The sequence below is a fragment of the Tubulanus polymorphus genome, chromosome 8 (assembly GCF_964204645.1).
Source record: "Tubulanus polymorphus chromosome 8, tnTubPoly1.2, whole genome shotgun sequence".
In the NCBI taxonomy this organism is placed as follows: Eukaryota; Metazoa; Nemertea; class Palaeonemertea; order Tubulaniformes; family Tubulanidae; genus Tubulanus; species Tubulanus polymorphus.
Window position 1 is genome coordinate 15,431,521 of NC_134032.1, and position 16,681 is coordinate 15,448,201.

A 16,681-nucleotide genomic window follows, 5' to 3' on the forward strand; every position below is an offset into this window, starting at 1 on the left:
AGTCACTGATAACAGGATTCAGACTCGAACGCTCGAATACAAATCTCAAAAACAACCGGATCCACGTGACCGGACACGGGAAGTTTCGACAACCAATGATGATATCCTCTTTAGAAGCTGACAGTGAATAAATAGGCCTATATATATAACAAGGTATATATCAGACAATGTGTTAGTATCTGCTGCTGCTGCTGCTGCTGCTGCTGCTGCTGCTGCTGCTGCTGCTGCTGCTGCTGCTGCTGCTGCTGCTGCTGCTGCTGCTGCTGCTGCTGCTGCTGCTGCTGCTGCTGCTGCTGCTGCTGCTGCTACTGCTGCGAAGAATGTCCACTCTCTGGTGATAATTGGAGGTGCTATACATAGTAGCGCATTAACGGCCAGGATTTCGCGTCCAATTAAGATGTGATAATAATATAATTTCCTGGGAGATTGGGATTGGAAGGTGTCCCTGGCATGCTGTGATTTACCGGGGGAGGGAGGGAGCGGGAGGGGGAGCAGTTGGAGACTGATTAGTACCGCAACACGCGATAAGAAAAAACAGAATACGTTGGTTCGATATCTCAGAAAACAGTGTGTTCATATGGTTCCAGAGTTCAGGAGCGATGGCGAAGGAGGATCGGTTATCGAAGGTTTTTTTAGCATCTCGTTGAAGATTTCCTATTTTAGATGAAAAGTAAAACCATAATTCGGAAGAAAAACCACCGCGCCTCGGACTTTTTTTATTTCCAGTCCTGATGGATGATTAAACAGAAAAGTAACTATCGTTCTTATTAGCAATAAATGCGGGATTCGAACCCAACAGTTTGCCGACGCCGATATCATCAATACATCCTCATTAGAGACACTTCTGTTGCAATGCGTATAATTACGGAGACAATAATCCGCTTTTGACGACTTTCTATTTCACGTAAATTCGCCATTTATTTCCGTTTCCAAGCAACGATGACGTCAAGGTCGATCAATCATACTAATAATGATATGTACAGTTCGTATCCTGATTGAATTTAGTTAACGGCTTTCATTATTAACGTGATACATTTATTGATTAACCCGTGTATTCTATAATGACAGTGAATATCCGCTGTAGGCTGCCCGTCATCGCTTTTGAATAATTAATGTATTTATTTTCAAAGAAAGTTTTCAGAGGCAAAATCGGTCAACCCGTCACATCGGTCAATTACGTTTAACTAAAACTGGTCAAGTCGATTAACCACTTGTATTCTGCGGGTCAAATCAGTTAATGAACCGATACTGGGGTTGTTCACCATATTAATACCAAGTATCACTTTCCAAAATGAACATAGAAGTTTTTTTTATAATGTTATTTATTATCTGTTTGCCTAGAGTGTAAATATTGATGTAGAACCGGAATGATGTGTACAACACGCCCTAACCTTCAGCTGTTAACCTGCACTTACGGTTGCATAGGTAACAGCATAGATCCATATATTGTATTTATTGATGAACTACCATCTGTTACTGTGGCAATCAAGCCTTCGCTAGGTGGGGCTAATTAGTCGGTTAATGAATAACTGCCGATGCAACTGCGGCGATCGAGGATCCGCTAGGTGGCGCTAGTGTGGAATCAATATCTCATACTCACCAGTAATGCTACTGGGGGAACCGAGGATCCGCTAGGTGAAATCAGTGGGTCAATGAAAAGCTGCTAATGCTGCTGTGGCAATTGAGTATCCACTAGGTGGAGCTAGTGTGAAGTCAGTCTTCCGCAAGTGCGATTTAATATTCAACAGAACTCATTTGGTATGTTCGGCTTCATTTAAGAGATACGTCTAAACATTAAGTATAAACCCTGTGCCCACGGCCCTAGAAAAATCCCGACAGAAAGATAAATCGCGGCCCAGAAAACATTCAACTCCACATAGAAATCCAATCAAATACTCACCATACTGAATTACCAATTTATCTAATCCTGAATTCCTTACGTATAAACCGGGGCTCGGAGTCGTCTGTTGTTAAACGGTTAATTTGAATATTAACGGTTTATTTGTTTAAATCTCCGGTTTGTGAACTATATATATACGTATAATACAGACACGTGATCATGAGCTGGCATCGTCGCAAACAAACAAGCAACAACAACAACAGCAGCAGCAGCACTGCTGGGTTGCGTGTCTGTCTCTGCGAAGGTGTGTCTCTATTCCCTGTATACTCTCTCTACTCTTTCCTCTCTCTCATCTCTCTCTTCTTTCCTCTCCCCATCTCACAACGTTGTAATCAGCAGCTAATTAAGGTACCGGAATCACGGGGGAACTGTGTTTGTGTTAATTAGCTAAATTAGATCATCTGATGCCGAGCGAGAAACAGCAAATCAATGAAACGCATTTCGTGATTTTTTGTGAGTAACTCGTTTGTAACCGACTCGTAAGGGATCGATTTCACCCACATTCAACAAATCATATTTTACCCCAGAGTCGATTACCTGGGATTGTGCCCCGGACTCTGTTTACCGCGGAGCTAATTATCCAGTGCCCCGGACTCAGTTTACCACGATTGTCTGGGATTGTTTCAAGAAAAAGTAAAACTAAAATTGTTGGTGTAATTTCTGTTACTTCATGTTTTGAATGTCACGATCGCCTCGGATTGTCACGTGCCCTGCCCGACGATATTTAGCAGACTCTAAGAGAATTTCTTGGTCCCACAAGATCCGAGACACGCGAAAAAGACCTAGAACTTTTGGGAGTGTGGAGCGATGACTCAGATTGCCAGACGACAACTAAAACGCTTCGGATATTTTACCGTTAAATAAATACAATTTATTTTAGATATAAATATGAAAAATTAATCAGATAAAAAAAATATTCAACATTCAACGGATGATTCACTTGCTCATCATCATTTTCGAAAATTCTGAAATGAAGAAATAGAGAAATCCAATCCATATCCATATCGGAGGGTTTATGGGTTCGAATCCTGGGCCCAGTTTCACAAAAATATTTAACTCTTAAATCGATTTAATTTCTTCATTAATTCAGTTTATCTTAAATCAATTTAGGCCTTAATTCTTTTTTTGTGGAACTGGGCCCTGGTAGTGGTGGCCCGGGGAGGGCTCTTACCTTCATAATTAACTTGACCGTCTCCGTCAATATCGGCTTCACGAATCATTTCATCGACTTCTTCGTCGGTTAATTTTTCTCCTAGATTCGTCATTACATGTCTCAATTCGGCAGCGCTGATAAAACCGTTGCCGTCCTTGTCAAAAACTCTGAAAGCCTCTCGGATTTCTTCCTCGCTATCGGAGTCCTTCATCTTACGGGCCATCATCGTTAAAAATTCGGGGAAATCAATTGTACCGTTTCCTAGATTAGAGAAAGAAATCTGTTGTCAGAATTTTTCTTTTCTTTTCCAAAGAAAATCCCATGGATCTTTGTAACGATTTAAAATGATATAATTTATTTTTCACTTAATGATAATGAAATGATCAAATAAATGCGGAGTTAACAGCGATAAGTGAGGGTGCAGTCACAGGGCCCACTCGGTCAAATTCGGTTTTCGTATCTAGTCGACTAATGGCCGGAACTATAATAACCGAATGCGCTTAATTTTCGAACTATTTCCGGACTACAGTTCCGACTAACGGACATTCGGTTTCGTTTATTTCGACTATAGTCGACTAACTCAGAAAACCGAAGGTGGCCCAACTTTGGACCATGCCAAGTGGTGAGTGACTGTACCCAAATGATTAAATTCTAACCGTCTGCGTCGACCTCATTAATCATGTCCTGTAATTCGGCTTCTGTTGGATTCTGACCCAGTGACCTCATTACGGTTCCTAATTCTTTAGTCGTGATCGTACCGTCGCCATCTTTATCGAACAGGGAAAACGCTTCTTTAAATTCTGTAAGGAGATTTTCAAGTAAGTTGGTAAAAGTTAGTAGAGTTTTACGTTACATTGCAACGAACTGAGCTCAGAACTAATAACAATTTATAATGATAATTTATGATAATTTATGGTAATCTTATGGTGGTTTTGTATAATTGTCAACGTTTACATGTATAAGTTCGGTTGTAAGGGCCAAGATATGGGAGTAAGGTTGGGTGGAGACTTCTTCATAACAGATCCACTTTTTTTAAATAAAATACTTTTTTCCCAGGGCAATCCCCCTATCAGGGCCAGCCCCTAGGGCGCGGGGTTGTCCTTTTTTATATATGTACCTATTTATCTATGAAATTATATCCAAAGAAATATTGTTTATAATCTTGTACATATTATAAGTAAATAAATCATTTATTCACACGTTCCCCTCAAATTGATTCCACGGCAAAGAAGAATCCTCGGTGTTGTCGGGATCGACTTGGTAACATCTGGAGTGAGACCTCTGTTATCATAGTCAGGTACAGATATCCAGTATATGACAGGATGTAGGGCCTCGTGTAAGATTCTAATATGAAAAAAAAACTATTCTATTTACGAACCTGCGATTTGATCTTCGTTTAGTTGGTCAGCCTGTTGGGAGTGAAATAAGAAAATGGATTGTTGAGATTAGAAAACTGTTTCATAGTTCCAAGTTTCAGTAGGTTTCACCGACCAGGGCTAACTAAATCAGTACTTCGATTACCGATTTCAAAATCAAACCCCCTGTTTCGCTCCCAGGCAGGTGCGACCGGTCTGTAAGGGATGCGAAATATTATCTTAAAATTAAATCAATGAGATCGATAATTCCATTCGTCATATTTCAAGATCAAATTTGACTCGATATAATTTAGAGTTGAACATTGTACAGTGTAACCTCGTTGCTACGAATTTAAGGGCACCAGAAAATCCGTTCGTTATAACCGATCGGAACTCGTAATATCCAGTATGAAATTATCGAAATCTTCCTCATTTGGAACGAAATTCTATATTCGTTATATCCGATAAATCTCATTATATCTGAAGACGAGCTTCAATCGTAATTCATTTTCCTAGAAAAAGTCGAATTGTCACCACTGGATTCGGGTTTAGTGGTCAACATTGGACCTAGTTTCACCAAAACCGATTATTTCATACCAAAATCAACTTTCAAAATCGATTCGTTTAGGTTTAAAAACTTTTTTGCAAAAAAAACTAGTTGATGACCCTATAACACAAATAATGAAGCAGCTGATTTAAGAAAAAACTATTTTGTTTTTCGATGACTTACCATGATTAAACTGCGACTAGGTAGTTGCGTACTGGTCGACTGTAAGTTTGGTTATGCGGCGTAGGTCTGTTTACAGTAATCTCCACCAGTACTTATTAATTGCAGGTATTGTATTCAAACAAGCCTGGACAGTACTGTACGTGTAATACAGGCCAAAACGAGGCTATTTTCGCTGCATTATTAACAATGACCGTTTCGGTCAGCGCCCAGAATGACGTCAGATGATCGTACATACTGTCTTATTGTATATGGCAGTACTCTTGTCACGTGGTATGGTAATGACGCGCACTGTGATCGAGGAATGTTGTTGTTAACACGTGGAGTGGTTATAGTTACTACGACACAATGCTTCGTTACTGTTTATCAAAATATTTAAATACTAACACTAAACACTAGCGATCCAGAGAAGTTGTCAAGTTGGAATAGTTGTTAAAAGCATGTGCGGTGTACACAAGTCGCCACGTATATCGCCCTAGTCGAGATGATCATCCGTCGTGTCAACGACTTTAAATTAGTAAATTGATTTACAAAATTGGGACTCAAAAATAGAGGGAATTCGGTAATGTGACGACTTATCCAAATGATGACTTACACTTAGTAAATTGAATTAGAAATACAAATTGAGACTCAAAATGACTTCAGTGATATGACTTTCGTTTACTCAATTAGAACTGTAGGCACTCATCAGTTACTTGACGACTTCTTAACGTATCTTAATTGAAATCGTTGGATCTTGGTTCCCAATGACTGAATCCGCTATAATTGGATTGTTTATTTAACCTCACGACGAGACCTCAGCCTTTGAAGTGTTGCCCGCACATTGTAAGCAGCGCCAGCAGGACTCGAACCCACTTCTCACTGAGTGTGAATGCAGCCATCCATAGCTGCATTGCAATGGTCATTGCGCTTTAGTGGTGCACTGTGACGTCACGGTTACTTGTGCAATCCAATTCTGGAGCGGTGACGTCCGTTATAACGCTCCGAACTTACCCTGGCACTCGAGGTTAGAACTCCGAGACGCTCATTTGCATATGCTAATTTTGCGGCTCGTGGACGCCAGGCGCGCTGGACCAGATCGAACGCGCGGGATTGGACGAAAATTTCTTTTCAATCGACACGCCATCATACGACAATTCAACGAACTAGAGCCCAGATACAAAATACTATCCAAGTAATGCAAACATAAATGACAAACAAAAACGAAATTCTTGTTTCTAGATTTTTTTTTTTCGTGAATAAAATACAGTACAATTTATAATTCGTGAAAGACCAGAACAATTCTCATTCCTTTTCTTCGACGATGGTTTTCTTTTTCGCCGATACGAACGGCACTGTACCCGGTTTGCTGTGAGCTCGAACGTTTTGCTCTCTGGCAAAGAAGAAAAAGGAAATTAAGAAAAATTAATTCAATTTCTATCGGCAATTATCAGAATAGGCGTAGGGGGTCCCAGAGACAGATTACAGTCAACGTCCCATCCCCCTTCCAATCAATGAAATACTAATTCGCCTGACACAAATTTTTCTGATAAGAGACGTCAGTATTATGCTTTCAAGCAACTCAAAACTGGGTCGCCACTTTCATTTCGACTGCCTCTTCCCTGACTATTGCTCAACATGCACATTATTTTCCCTGACTTTACCTGCTTTAGAGAATCCAACCAAATAACACACAACATAGGGGATCATTCATTTATTACGTATGCATAAAATTTGAATTTTTCAACCCCCCCTCCCCCTCTGTACGCAAAATCGGCCATTTTCTCATATACATTAAGCATTACAGTACGCAATTGCACCGACCCCTCCCCCTTCCCCTAATGCGTACATAATAAATGAATGACCCCTAGACAGAAACAGTTTGATTTTACGCTTGATCTAGCAATCTTAACAAATTTACATTTCTATGATTTTTAGCTTTGTTTTCACAAAATGAAAATTCCCCAACTATTCCCTGACTTCTCCGAGTAAGCCTTGGTATACCCAGGGATCACCAGGAGGCGTCTGATTTATCCGTCACGTGATAGTTTGGGCTTCCCCGGGCAAGTTTCGAGCAACTCCCGGAGCAAGTTGCTTTAAACAGCTGGTTCCAGATATAATATAATTTTCACGTACTTTCGTCGTTTGGAGTCTTTGATAATACGATGTTCTTTCTGCGCGGCGTAGATTGATTTCGGCACGTGACGATGTCGATTGATTCGTTTTATTTGCGGATGATGACTGAATTTCTCTTTCAACTTTTCGCCGTAGTTAAACGCCGTTTTTTCGCGAATTTTCAACTGTTTTAAAAGACGATGAAAAAAGTTTACAAATAAATTCATAATCAGTTGATTAAGAGTCGATTTGTATTTCATCGAATGTTCTTCGAGAAAAAAAAATCCAATGACTCCAAAATCCAATGACTCCAAAAATCTAACAACTAACAATCATCAAAATCATACAATTAAGCAATTATCAAGTACCTTTTTGTCTATTGTCAAATTCTAGAATTGACAAGAATCTACAATTCAGTTATTTATCAGATATATTTTTCTATCAATCACTAAACTTTATCTTATTCTAAATTTAATAGGAATCCCTTTCTTCCATTGCTATAGACTCCTCCGAGTAAAACTGTACCGATTTACAACAAACTAAAAAAAACTTTTTTAAAAGGGATTTCGGGCATTTTGTTCAAATCATAGGAGTTTCAAGCAGCTTTAAAAGCATTTTCCGTTTCGTCAATGAGTCGTAGAGACCGTTTTTTTGTTCATGCAGAAATCGTTTCATGAACAAGTTTTAAACTTACAATTCCGAGTTTTTCCGAAGCTCGCGCTTTCCAAACTCGAATGTTCATCTCGTCCGAGGCGGACATGATGTATTTATCGTCTAGTGACCATTTTACGTTCATTACGCGCTGCATGCGTTTTGTATGATATACTTCACTGTAAAATAATAATATCAAATCAAATTCAGGAGCTGCAGTTGCTGAAAATTTGGTTAAAACCTAAAAATCTGTTAGTTGTAACCGATAGTTCTACGTACAATGGTTTGGAATCTTGTTACAACGAACTTCAGGGCAACAGAGGCCGGTTACATAGTCATGGCTTAGACTTAAGACCTGTCTAAAACCAACTTATTTCTATAGCCGATCTAACTACAACTTAATACCAGTCTTTAGATTTAAGACCACTTTTGGACCTAAGTCATGACTGTGCAACTGGCCCCAAAAAAATAAGTAACTCATAGTTCTGTGTTATATCCAGTATGATATTATCATATCCAGTGTGATATTACCATATCCAATAAGATAAAATCCCACTATTTACAGATTAAAAGAATTTAAAAACCAGAATTTAATTATTAAATCTAAAATATTTAAAAGACACGACGTTTCGATCTCTCCCTAGAGATCATCGTCAGGTATGATTTACACCTGACGATGATCTCTAGGGTGAGATCGAAACGTTGTGTCTTTTAAATATTTTTGATTGAATAAATAAATTCTGGTTTTTAAATTCTTTTAATCTGTAAATAGTGGGATTTTATCTTATTATCCGTTCACCACGTTTGAGTGTGGTCATCGTTCTACCATATCCAGTATGATATCATCATATTCAGTATGATAATATTTAAGTCCTATTTGAGATGAAATTCTCTAAGTCTGTAATAACCCAATAAATCGTTATCTCAAAGTTCGTTTTAACAAGGTCAGGGTCCAGTTTAACTCCAATTTTTTGTGTAATTATTGCTATTGGTTACTTCATTTCTTCAATGAGGACAACAATTCAAACCGTTTTAGGCTTAAACTTTTTCGTGAAACTGGGCCCAGGCTACTGAATCACGGAAATCGTAATCCAGACAAATTTCTCCGATTCGATCTCCCGGAGTTTTCCCCGTGTGATTCTGGAGTCCTAACACTTACCGACTGTGACCTTTATCTACGGGGAATATACGAATAGTTTTATCATAACTTCCGCTGACAAATTCTTTACCAGTCGGAGAATAATCAACATCTAAAACTATCAACAGAGAAAAATAGGTCATTCACATTAATCACATTATTGTTCAAGATGATCATTATGTTCATGACTTTTTCAAATTAAAACTTAAACTTAGTAAATAGAAATTTTTGACTCTTAAAATAGAGACAAAATATCTAATCTCTTTTCCAAATGATGAATTACAATTAATACATTGAATTAGAAATACAAATTATGAGTAAAAAGTAGAGATGACTTCATTTATGTGACGACTTATTCATCCAAATGACGACTTACACTCCATAAATTGAATTGGAAATATAAATTGAGACTCAAAAATAGAGATGACTTCAGTAATGTGACGACTTATCCAAATGATGACTTACACTTAGTAAATTGAATTAGAAATACAAAATTGGGACTCAAAAATAGAGATGACTTCAGTAATGTAACTGCTTATCCAAATGATGACTTATACAGTAAATTGAATTAGAAATAGAAATTGAGACTCAAAAATAGAGATGACTTCAGTAATGTAACTGCTTATCCAAATGATGACTTATGCATCGTAAAATGAATTGGAAATAATTTAAATTTGGACTAAGATATATGGGCGATTTTAGTAATTTTACTTTTATGACGATGATGACTAAATATGACTGAAGCAGCAGAAACAGGTTCAGTGTGTCGGTAGATTTCTTATAGTACGTTACCTGCTGATGTGTGGTCCATATGAATACAAATAGGTGAATTCAAACGTCTCATGTCAAACGTGTATAAACTGAAAACAACAAACGATAACGTAATAGTCAATAATTCAAACTAGATGGGTCTTGAATTAGGTAAGATTGGTCTCGATACCGATTCTGGGATTCTCTTCTGGCGCATTCGTTTCTACGAGAATACTCTCTACCAATTCCGGAATACAATGAACCTGATAGTAGTGACTGGTTGCAATTGGTCAGTTTGTAATCTGTAAACCTGATAGAAGCGGCCCTGGTAGAGAGTTTGTAATCTGTAAACCTGATAGAAGCGGCCGGTAGAGAGTTTGTAATCTGTAAACCTGAAAGAAGCGGCCGGTAGAGAGTTTGTAATCTGTAAACCTGAAAGAAGCGGCCGGTAGAGAGTTTGTAATCTGTAAACCTGATAGAAGCGGCCGGTAGAGAGTTTGTAATCTGTAAACCTGATAGAAGCGGCCGGTAGAGAGTTTGTAATCTGTAAACCTGATAGAAGCGGCTGGTAGAGAGTTTGTAATCTGTAAACCCGATAGAAGCGGCCGGTAGAGAGTTTGTAATCTGTAAACCCGATAGAAGCGGCCGGTAGAGAGTTTGTAATCTGTAAACCTGATAGAAGCGACCGGTAGAGAGTTTGTAATCTGTAAACCCGATAGAAGCGGCCGGTAGAGAGTTTGTAATCTGTAAACTCGATAGAAGCGGCCGGTAGAGAGTTTGTAATCTGTAAACCTGATAGAAGCGGCCGGTAGAGAGTTTGTAATCTGTAAACCTGATAGAAGCGACCGGTAGAGAGTTTGTGATCTGTAAACCTGATAGAAGCGGCCGGTAGAGAGTTTGTAATCTGTAAACCTGATAGAAGCGGCCGGTAGAGAGTTTGTAATCTGTAAACCTGATAGAAGCGACCGGTATAGAGTTTGTAATCAGGAATCGAGATTCCTAAACCGGAATAGGTTCAATCGAAACCTTCCTATGTAGATTTGATTACGATTGACTTACTTGTAATCCTCGTTAGCGACCGTAAATATAAACGCTTCCATCGGATTCCAGGCGATCGTATTCGAACGGAGACTTAGTACGACTTTACGCAGCGGGGTGGCGCCTCTCATATCATACAGCAACACGCTACGATCCGATGCTGTAGCGCCAAGCAAATACGTCTACAGAATACAAACACATAATGGTTTTTTTAAAAAGCAACTTTTAAATCGGTACTGAGCTCGTTTAAGCTCGTGCTTAAGTTTCTAACTTGATCTCATAGTAAAAGTAAAGTTCAGGCTTAGATTACACGGTTAAAATTGTGCAACAACTTGGTCTCAGAAAATACGTCTACAAAACACAAAATCAAACAATTATTAATTGGATAAAATCTAAACTTTCTAACTTTTTTTAATCAAAATTTACCCAAGTTGATTAAACGCTATTTTTCTACTGACCAACAGCGCTGCTTTAGGGCTCAAATTAGTTCATTTTCTATGTTTTCTAGAGACAATTTCTAATCGTATTAATTTTCAACCGAAAAGCCAGGGTTCCAGTAGATCAGGGCTGCCAACCTCCCAAAAGTGCTATCAGTAACAAATTGAATGTTTTTCAGTAACATTTCATTGAAATATGAAAGGAAATGTTCAAAACGTTCAGTAACATCTTTCAGATTTCACATACGCATCAAAAAAATCTAATCAGTATTTCTCATTACGAATACTGAAAATCAGTAACAGTTTGGCAGCTCTGGTTGATCGGGGAAATTCTGGTCAAGGGTCAGAGAAATATCGTCTGGGATTCTTTAATTTTCAGCCTAAAAATCAGGTGCCGGTTGCATAGTCACGAGCTTAGACTTAAGACCAGTCTAAGACCAACTTAGTTAGCCACTCAAGACAAGTCTTAAGATTTAAGACCAATTTTGGACTGTGCAACTGGCTCCATGGTTCGAGCAAATTCTGGTCAAGGGTCAGAGAAATATCAGGAATTCTCCGACGCGAAAGAACTTTGTCACATCATGATCTGTGTTTAGTTCTCGTCAACGAACCTCGATAGGATTGAATCTAGCGTTAGTTACGCTGTCGACGCCCCATTTAAACGTTCTCATCGGCTGCGACCGTGTTTCGTCCCAGACGTCCACGCTTTCTCCGCACGTGACGAACAGATCTTTTTTCTGGTGGTGATCGATACCATAGAAACCGTGCTGTCGTAGAAATATACAGAAACAATGATATAAAACTGAATCTCTCGGGGAGAACGTAAAGACACACAACGATATTAAAATAAACGTTTGTTACCTTTCCTAATATGGTATTCATCGGTTCTGTGTTTGAGGCACTTGTCTCCTCTGTATCGAGACTCCATTGTTTTATAGTTTGGTCATCACCGCACTTTCGAAATGAAAAGAAATCGTGAATCTGGTTTCAGTAACTACTTGATTTGTCCAAGCCCAGTTCTACAGTTCTACGGATAAGAATTAGAGTTGAAATATTGAAAATGGACTAGTTTTAACTCAGAGTTAACCCTTTCACCCTGGATCGTGAGTTCAGAGCTAACTCTAACTCACAACTGTGGGCTTGGATCCTGAGTTCAGAGTTAACTCTAACTCACACAACTGTGGAACTGGATCCTGAGTTCACAGTTAACTCTAACTCACACAACTGTGGAACTGGATTCAGAGTTCAGAGTTAACTCTAACTCACACAACTGTGGAACTGGATGCTGAGTTCAGAGTTCACTCTAACTCACAACTGTGGAACTGGATCTATAACACGAGTGGAATGTGGAATAAAAGACTTACAGAGAAGAAGTATTTTCCACTCGGATGAGCGGAAATTCCACGCACGAATCCGTCGTGTGCGGTGATCGTACGAACACATTCGCGGGTCGCCAGGTTCCACAATCGGATCTGAAATGAAACGAAACACATTCTACATTTTAGAGGATACAGTTTAGAAATAAATATGAGAAGCGTTTATTCAAATAAGCAATCGACAAATATAGCTTAAAATTCACTTTACTAGAATGAGTGAGTTCATTTTGAAAATGAATCTAATTTGTATATATATATATATATATATATATATATATATATATATATATATATATATTTATATATATATATATCTAACCGTTGCTTCAAAGCAGTACTTCATTTGATATTATTACATTTTTAATGTATTTTCTTATTCGTTAATTTTGTAAAAATTCGACTTGAAAATAAATCCATATCAATTTGAAAGTTGTTGAATATTTTTGGTTACCTCTCCGTCGCAAGCACCTGACATCAGCGTGGAGAGCGATTTCGGATGTTTCGCCAGACAGTTGATACCGTCGCCGTGACCGTCGAGAGAACCGAGAAACGGTTTCGCGAATACTCGTTCTAGTTTAGTAGCGTTCAGCGCTCGCGTGTACTCACGAGGTAACTCTAACGGGTGCAGATTCGGGTCGTAGTTCCTCGGCACTGAAATAGATAGACATATGAATAGAGGAAGGGAGAGAGAGGGAGAATGAGATCGAGAGGGAGGGAGAGGAGAGATTGAGTGAGAGGGAGAGGAAGGGAGAGAGAGAGAGAGAGAGAGAGGGAGAATGAGATCGAGAGGAAGGAGAGAGGGAGAGGAAGGGAGGGAGAGAGATGGAGAGGAGAGATTGAGTGAGAGGGAGAATTAGAGGGAAGGGAGATTGAGAGGAGAGAGACGAAAGAGGGAGAGATGGAGAGGGAGGAGAGAATCAACATGGAGAATGAGATCGAGATGGAGGGAGAGATGGAGAAGAGAGATTGAAAGGGAGAGTGAGGAGGGGAAGGGAGGGAGAAAAGAGAGAGAGAGGAGAGATGGAGAGGAGAGATTGAGTGAGAGGGAGAAGGGAGATTCAGAGGAGAGAGGGAGGGTAGGGAGGGGACTTATTGTTCTATATAAAATATGATAATTCTATTCGATTGCCATGGTGGTATGTGGATCGAAAATACAATTGACCGAGATGTTCAATATAGTATATTTGTATTGAATCACGTAACACTTACTTTTGAATATATCTCGTTTAGTTTCACGAATATATTCATCCGGGTTCCTACTTAACATTTTCACTTTTAATTTAGACATTTTGTTCACTGGATTCCTCAATTTAAGTTCATTAAAACATCGAATTAATCAATTAACTGCTTTCGCCATGCTTATTTTTTCGCAGGTTCATGGGCGCAGCCATTTTGGATTTTAGAAACGGTGGCAGCACGGTGGATTCAAATTCAATACAAATATACTATATTGAATAAAGAAGTTTGGTGATAACGCCACGATGATCCGGCGTCTGCGACCCGTGACATCAGCAATTCAAATCGTGTCTTAATAATTCTAATTTCAGAAAAAAACTAATATTCAACCCGTTACAACTGTCGTTATCTTTTAACAACTACATTGTTGTATTTACTCTTAAAGGAATCATAAGGAAATCTTGGGACACCGGCCTCCACCAGGACCACTCTGAATAAGTGTCAGTAATTACTGGGTTCTAACCCGGACTACCCTGTACATCCTCTATTCAGCATCAGCACCACTCTGAATCAATGTCAGTAATTACTGTGTTCGATCCCGGGACACCCTGTACATCCTCTATTCAGCACCAAGACCACTCTGAATAAGTGTCAGTAATTACTGGGTTCGAACCCGGGACACCCCTGTATATCCTCCATTTAGCATCAGGGCCGATCAGAAATAGCTAGAGTAACTATCAGTGGAGTTTTTATTTTTCAGTGTAGTACAGAATGTACTTGAGAAAACAGACAAATTAATTATTATTCCATTAATGGTCGAGTCCTAAATGCAGGTTGATAGCTGCATAAATAGTCAAATACATGAAAGTCTCCGAGACCTTAGAATAATCGGACAAGATCGGTCTGATAACTCCTAGCTGAGTCGCAGTGAAAGGTGTCGGTCTGTTGCCTGGACCCCAGACATTCTATCTGAGGAGGTGGAGGGTTCAAGCTGTGTTTGAAGTTCACTTCAGATTATTTAGAAGGCGACAAGTCTAAATGAGAGTCCGCCCTATGGATGGGCACTGGAGTATCCTCAGAGTGCCAAGCTGCTGCAGGTTGATACATGCATTCATATAATCTAGGAGTAATCAGACTGATAACTTTAATAAAGAAAGTCTCTACAACAGTGAGAATGGTTTGAAGTCCTCATTTTACAGTGGATCCTTAGTTAAATACAAATATTATGGGCGAAGTGAAATTGTTGTATTATCCAAATAAGGATCGATTAGCCGGGGCATGCTGGAAATCTGATCGTAATAAACAGGTTTTGTCTTGAACAGAATCGAGGGTTCAATGAGGTTCAACTGTCGTCTCATTTCATTCAATTCACTTCCAGAGAAAAAGTGCACAATAGACTTTGACTAACTCAAATCAATTAAGACAAGGTGATAATTGTCACCTGCAGATTAAAGAATTTCAATGAAATATTTCAATGTGTTTAGTCCGAGTTGGTGTAAGCTTGGAGAATAACTCTAGGATAAAAGTAACAAGACTAGAAATGATTCTAGAAAGAGAGTCCACCGTCCATTATATAAAGAAAAAATAACACATACAATTTGTAGCGAACCACTGACCACTAGTGATACTGATGATAAAACAACTTGCGGTTCGTAGTTCAATTGGTATTTATAAACAATAGTTCAACAGATAATCAAACACCATAAAATCAATGTATTCATCAATATAATAATCAAACAAGTCAAGAGCAAACTGTGTATCTTGAGTTAAGAGTTTAACATCGTCAGAATGAGATGCAACACAAAAACAATCATTTTAAAGAAATAAATGTATTTACAAAAACAAACGCAAAGTCACAAGTACATAATCTCACAGTGCTCACATTAATCACTGTAACAAAACTCTAAACCAAAGTTTGACGTCCTCAATTATCATTTACAAAATTATTTAACCAACACAACAAAAACACGAGAAGGTCCTTGAAATGTATGCATTTAAAACGCAAAGTCGTAGCAAATCAGTAATTAATAACCCACAATCAGATTCAACAACAAACCAGCCAATCAAACCATCAATTCATATTTATTTTTCAATAGATGTACAATGTGTATTTACATTCAACCTATACTGAAGCTATCAATCAGCTCTTATGACAAATAAACTTAAAACGACAAGTCATGATTATTAACACAGAGAATTCATCAACAGTGAAATATCTCTATATTTTGATGGAGAAATTGGTCGGCATCTCTGGAACTACGCTAACTCACGGTAACAAACACTGAAAGTTCCGATTTGACGGAGAAATTGGTCGGCATCTCTGGAACTACGATAACTCGCGGTAACAATCACTGAAAGTCCCGATTTGACGGAGAAATTGGTTGGCATCTCTGGAACTACGATAACTCGCGGTAACAAACACTGAAAGTTCCGATTTGACGGAGAAATTGGTCGGCATCTCTGGAACTACGATAACTCGCGGTAACAAACGCTGCAAGTTCCGATTTGACGGAGAAATTGGTTGGCATCTCTGGAACTACGATAACTCGCGGTAACAAACGCTGCAAGTTCCGATTTGACGGAGAAATTGGTCGGCATCTCTGGATCTACGATAACTGAAAGTCCCGAATTGATGGAGATATTGGTCGGCATCTCTGATTTGATCTTTTCCTGTCAGCTGATATTCTACAGCCAACCACAAGCTCAAAACTACAATTACACAACACAAAATATGAATAATGATATCATTTTTGAGGCTCTTCTTGAAAATAGATTTCAATTATACCTGATTTTTAGTCGATTCAGACACATGACTCTTAGGTTTTTCTTGAAGAAATTGATCTGCATCATCGGTATCGTTTCCATCTTGATATCTGGTATTGTGTG

General features: G+C 38.8%; 2 protein-coding genes across 2 annotated transcripts; both read right to left on the reverse strand.

Annotated features, from left to right (window-relative positions):
* Window positions 1-2,836: 2,836 nt before the first annotated feature.
* LOC141910138 (calmodulin) lies at window positions 2,837-3,779 on the reverse strand. The gene is made up of 3 exons (XM_074800858.1): window positions 3,710-3,779; window positions 3,072-3,314; window positions 2,837-2,865 (listed from the first exon to the last, which is right to left on the reverse strand). Exons 1-3 carry the CDS (start codon window positions 3,777-3,779, stop codon window positions 2,837-2,839), a joined length of 342 nt encoding a protein of 113 aa, XP_074656959.1.
* Window positions 3,780-6,358: 2,579 nt separating this feature from the next.
* On the reverse strand, window positions 6,359-14,020 carry LOC141910132 (DDB1- and CUL4-associated factor 13-like). Its single transcript, XM_074800852.1, has 11 exons — window positions 13,829-14,020; window positions 13,071-13,270; window positions 12,608-12,715; window positions 12,105-12,197; window positions 11,855-12,010; window positions 10,828-10,988; window positions 9,811-9,878; window positions 9,040-9,136; window positions 7,924-8,059; window positions 7,251-7,414; window positions 6,359-6,507 (listed from the first exon to the last, which is right to left on the reverse strand). The coding sequence occupies exons 1-11, from the start codon at window positions 13,905-13,907 to the stop codon at window positions 6,420-6,422; spliced, it is 1,350 nt and encodes a 449-aa protein (XP_074656953.1). The 5' UTR covers window positions 13,908-14,020; the 3' UTR covers window positions 6,359-6,419.
* Between the last annotated feature and the right edge of the window lie 2,661 nt (window positions 14,021-16,681).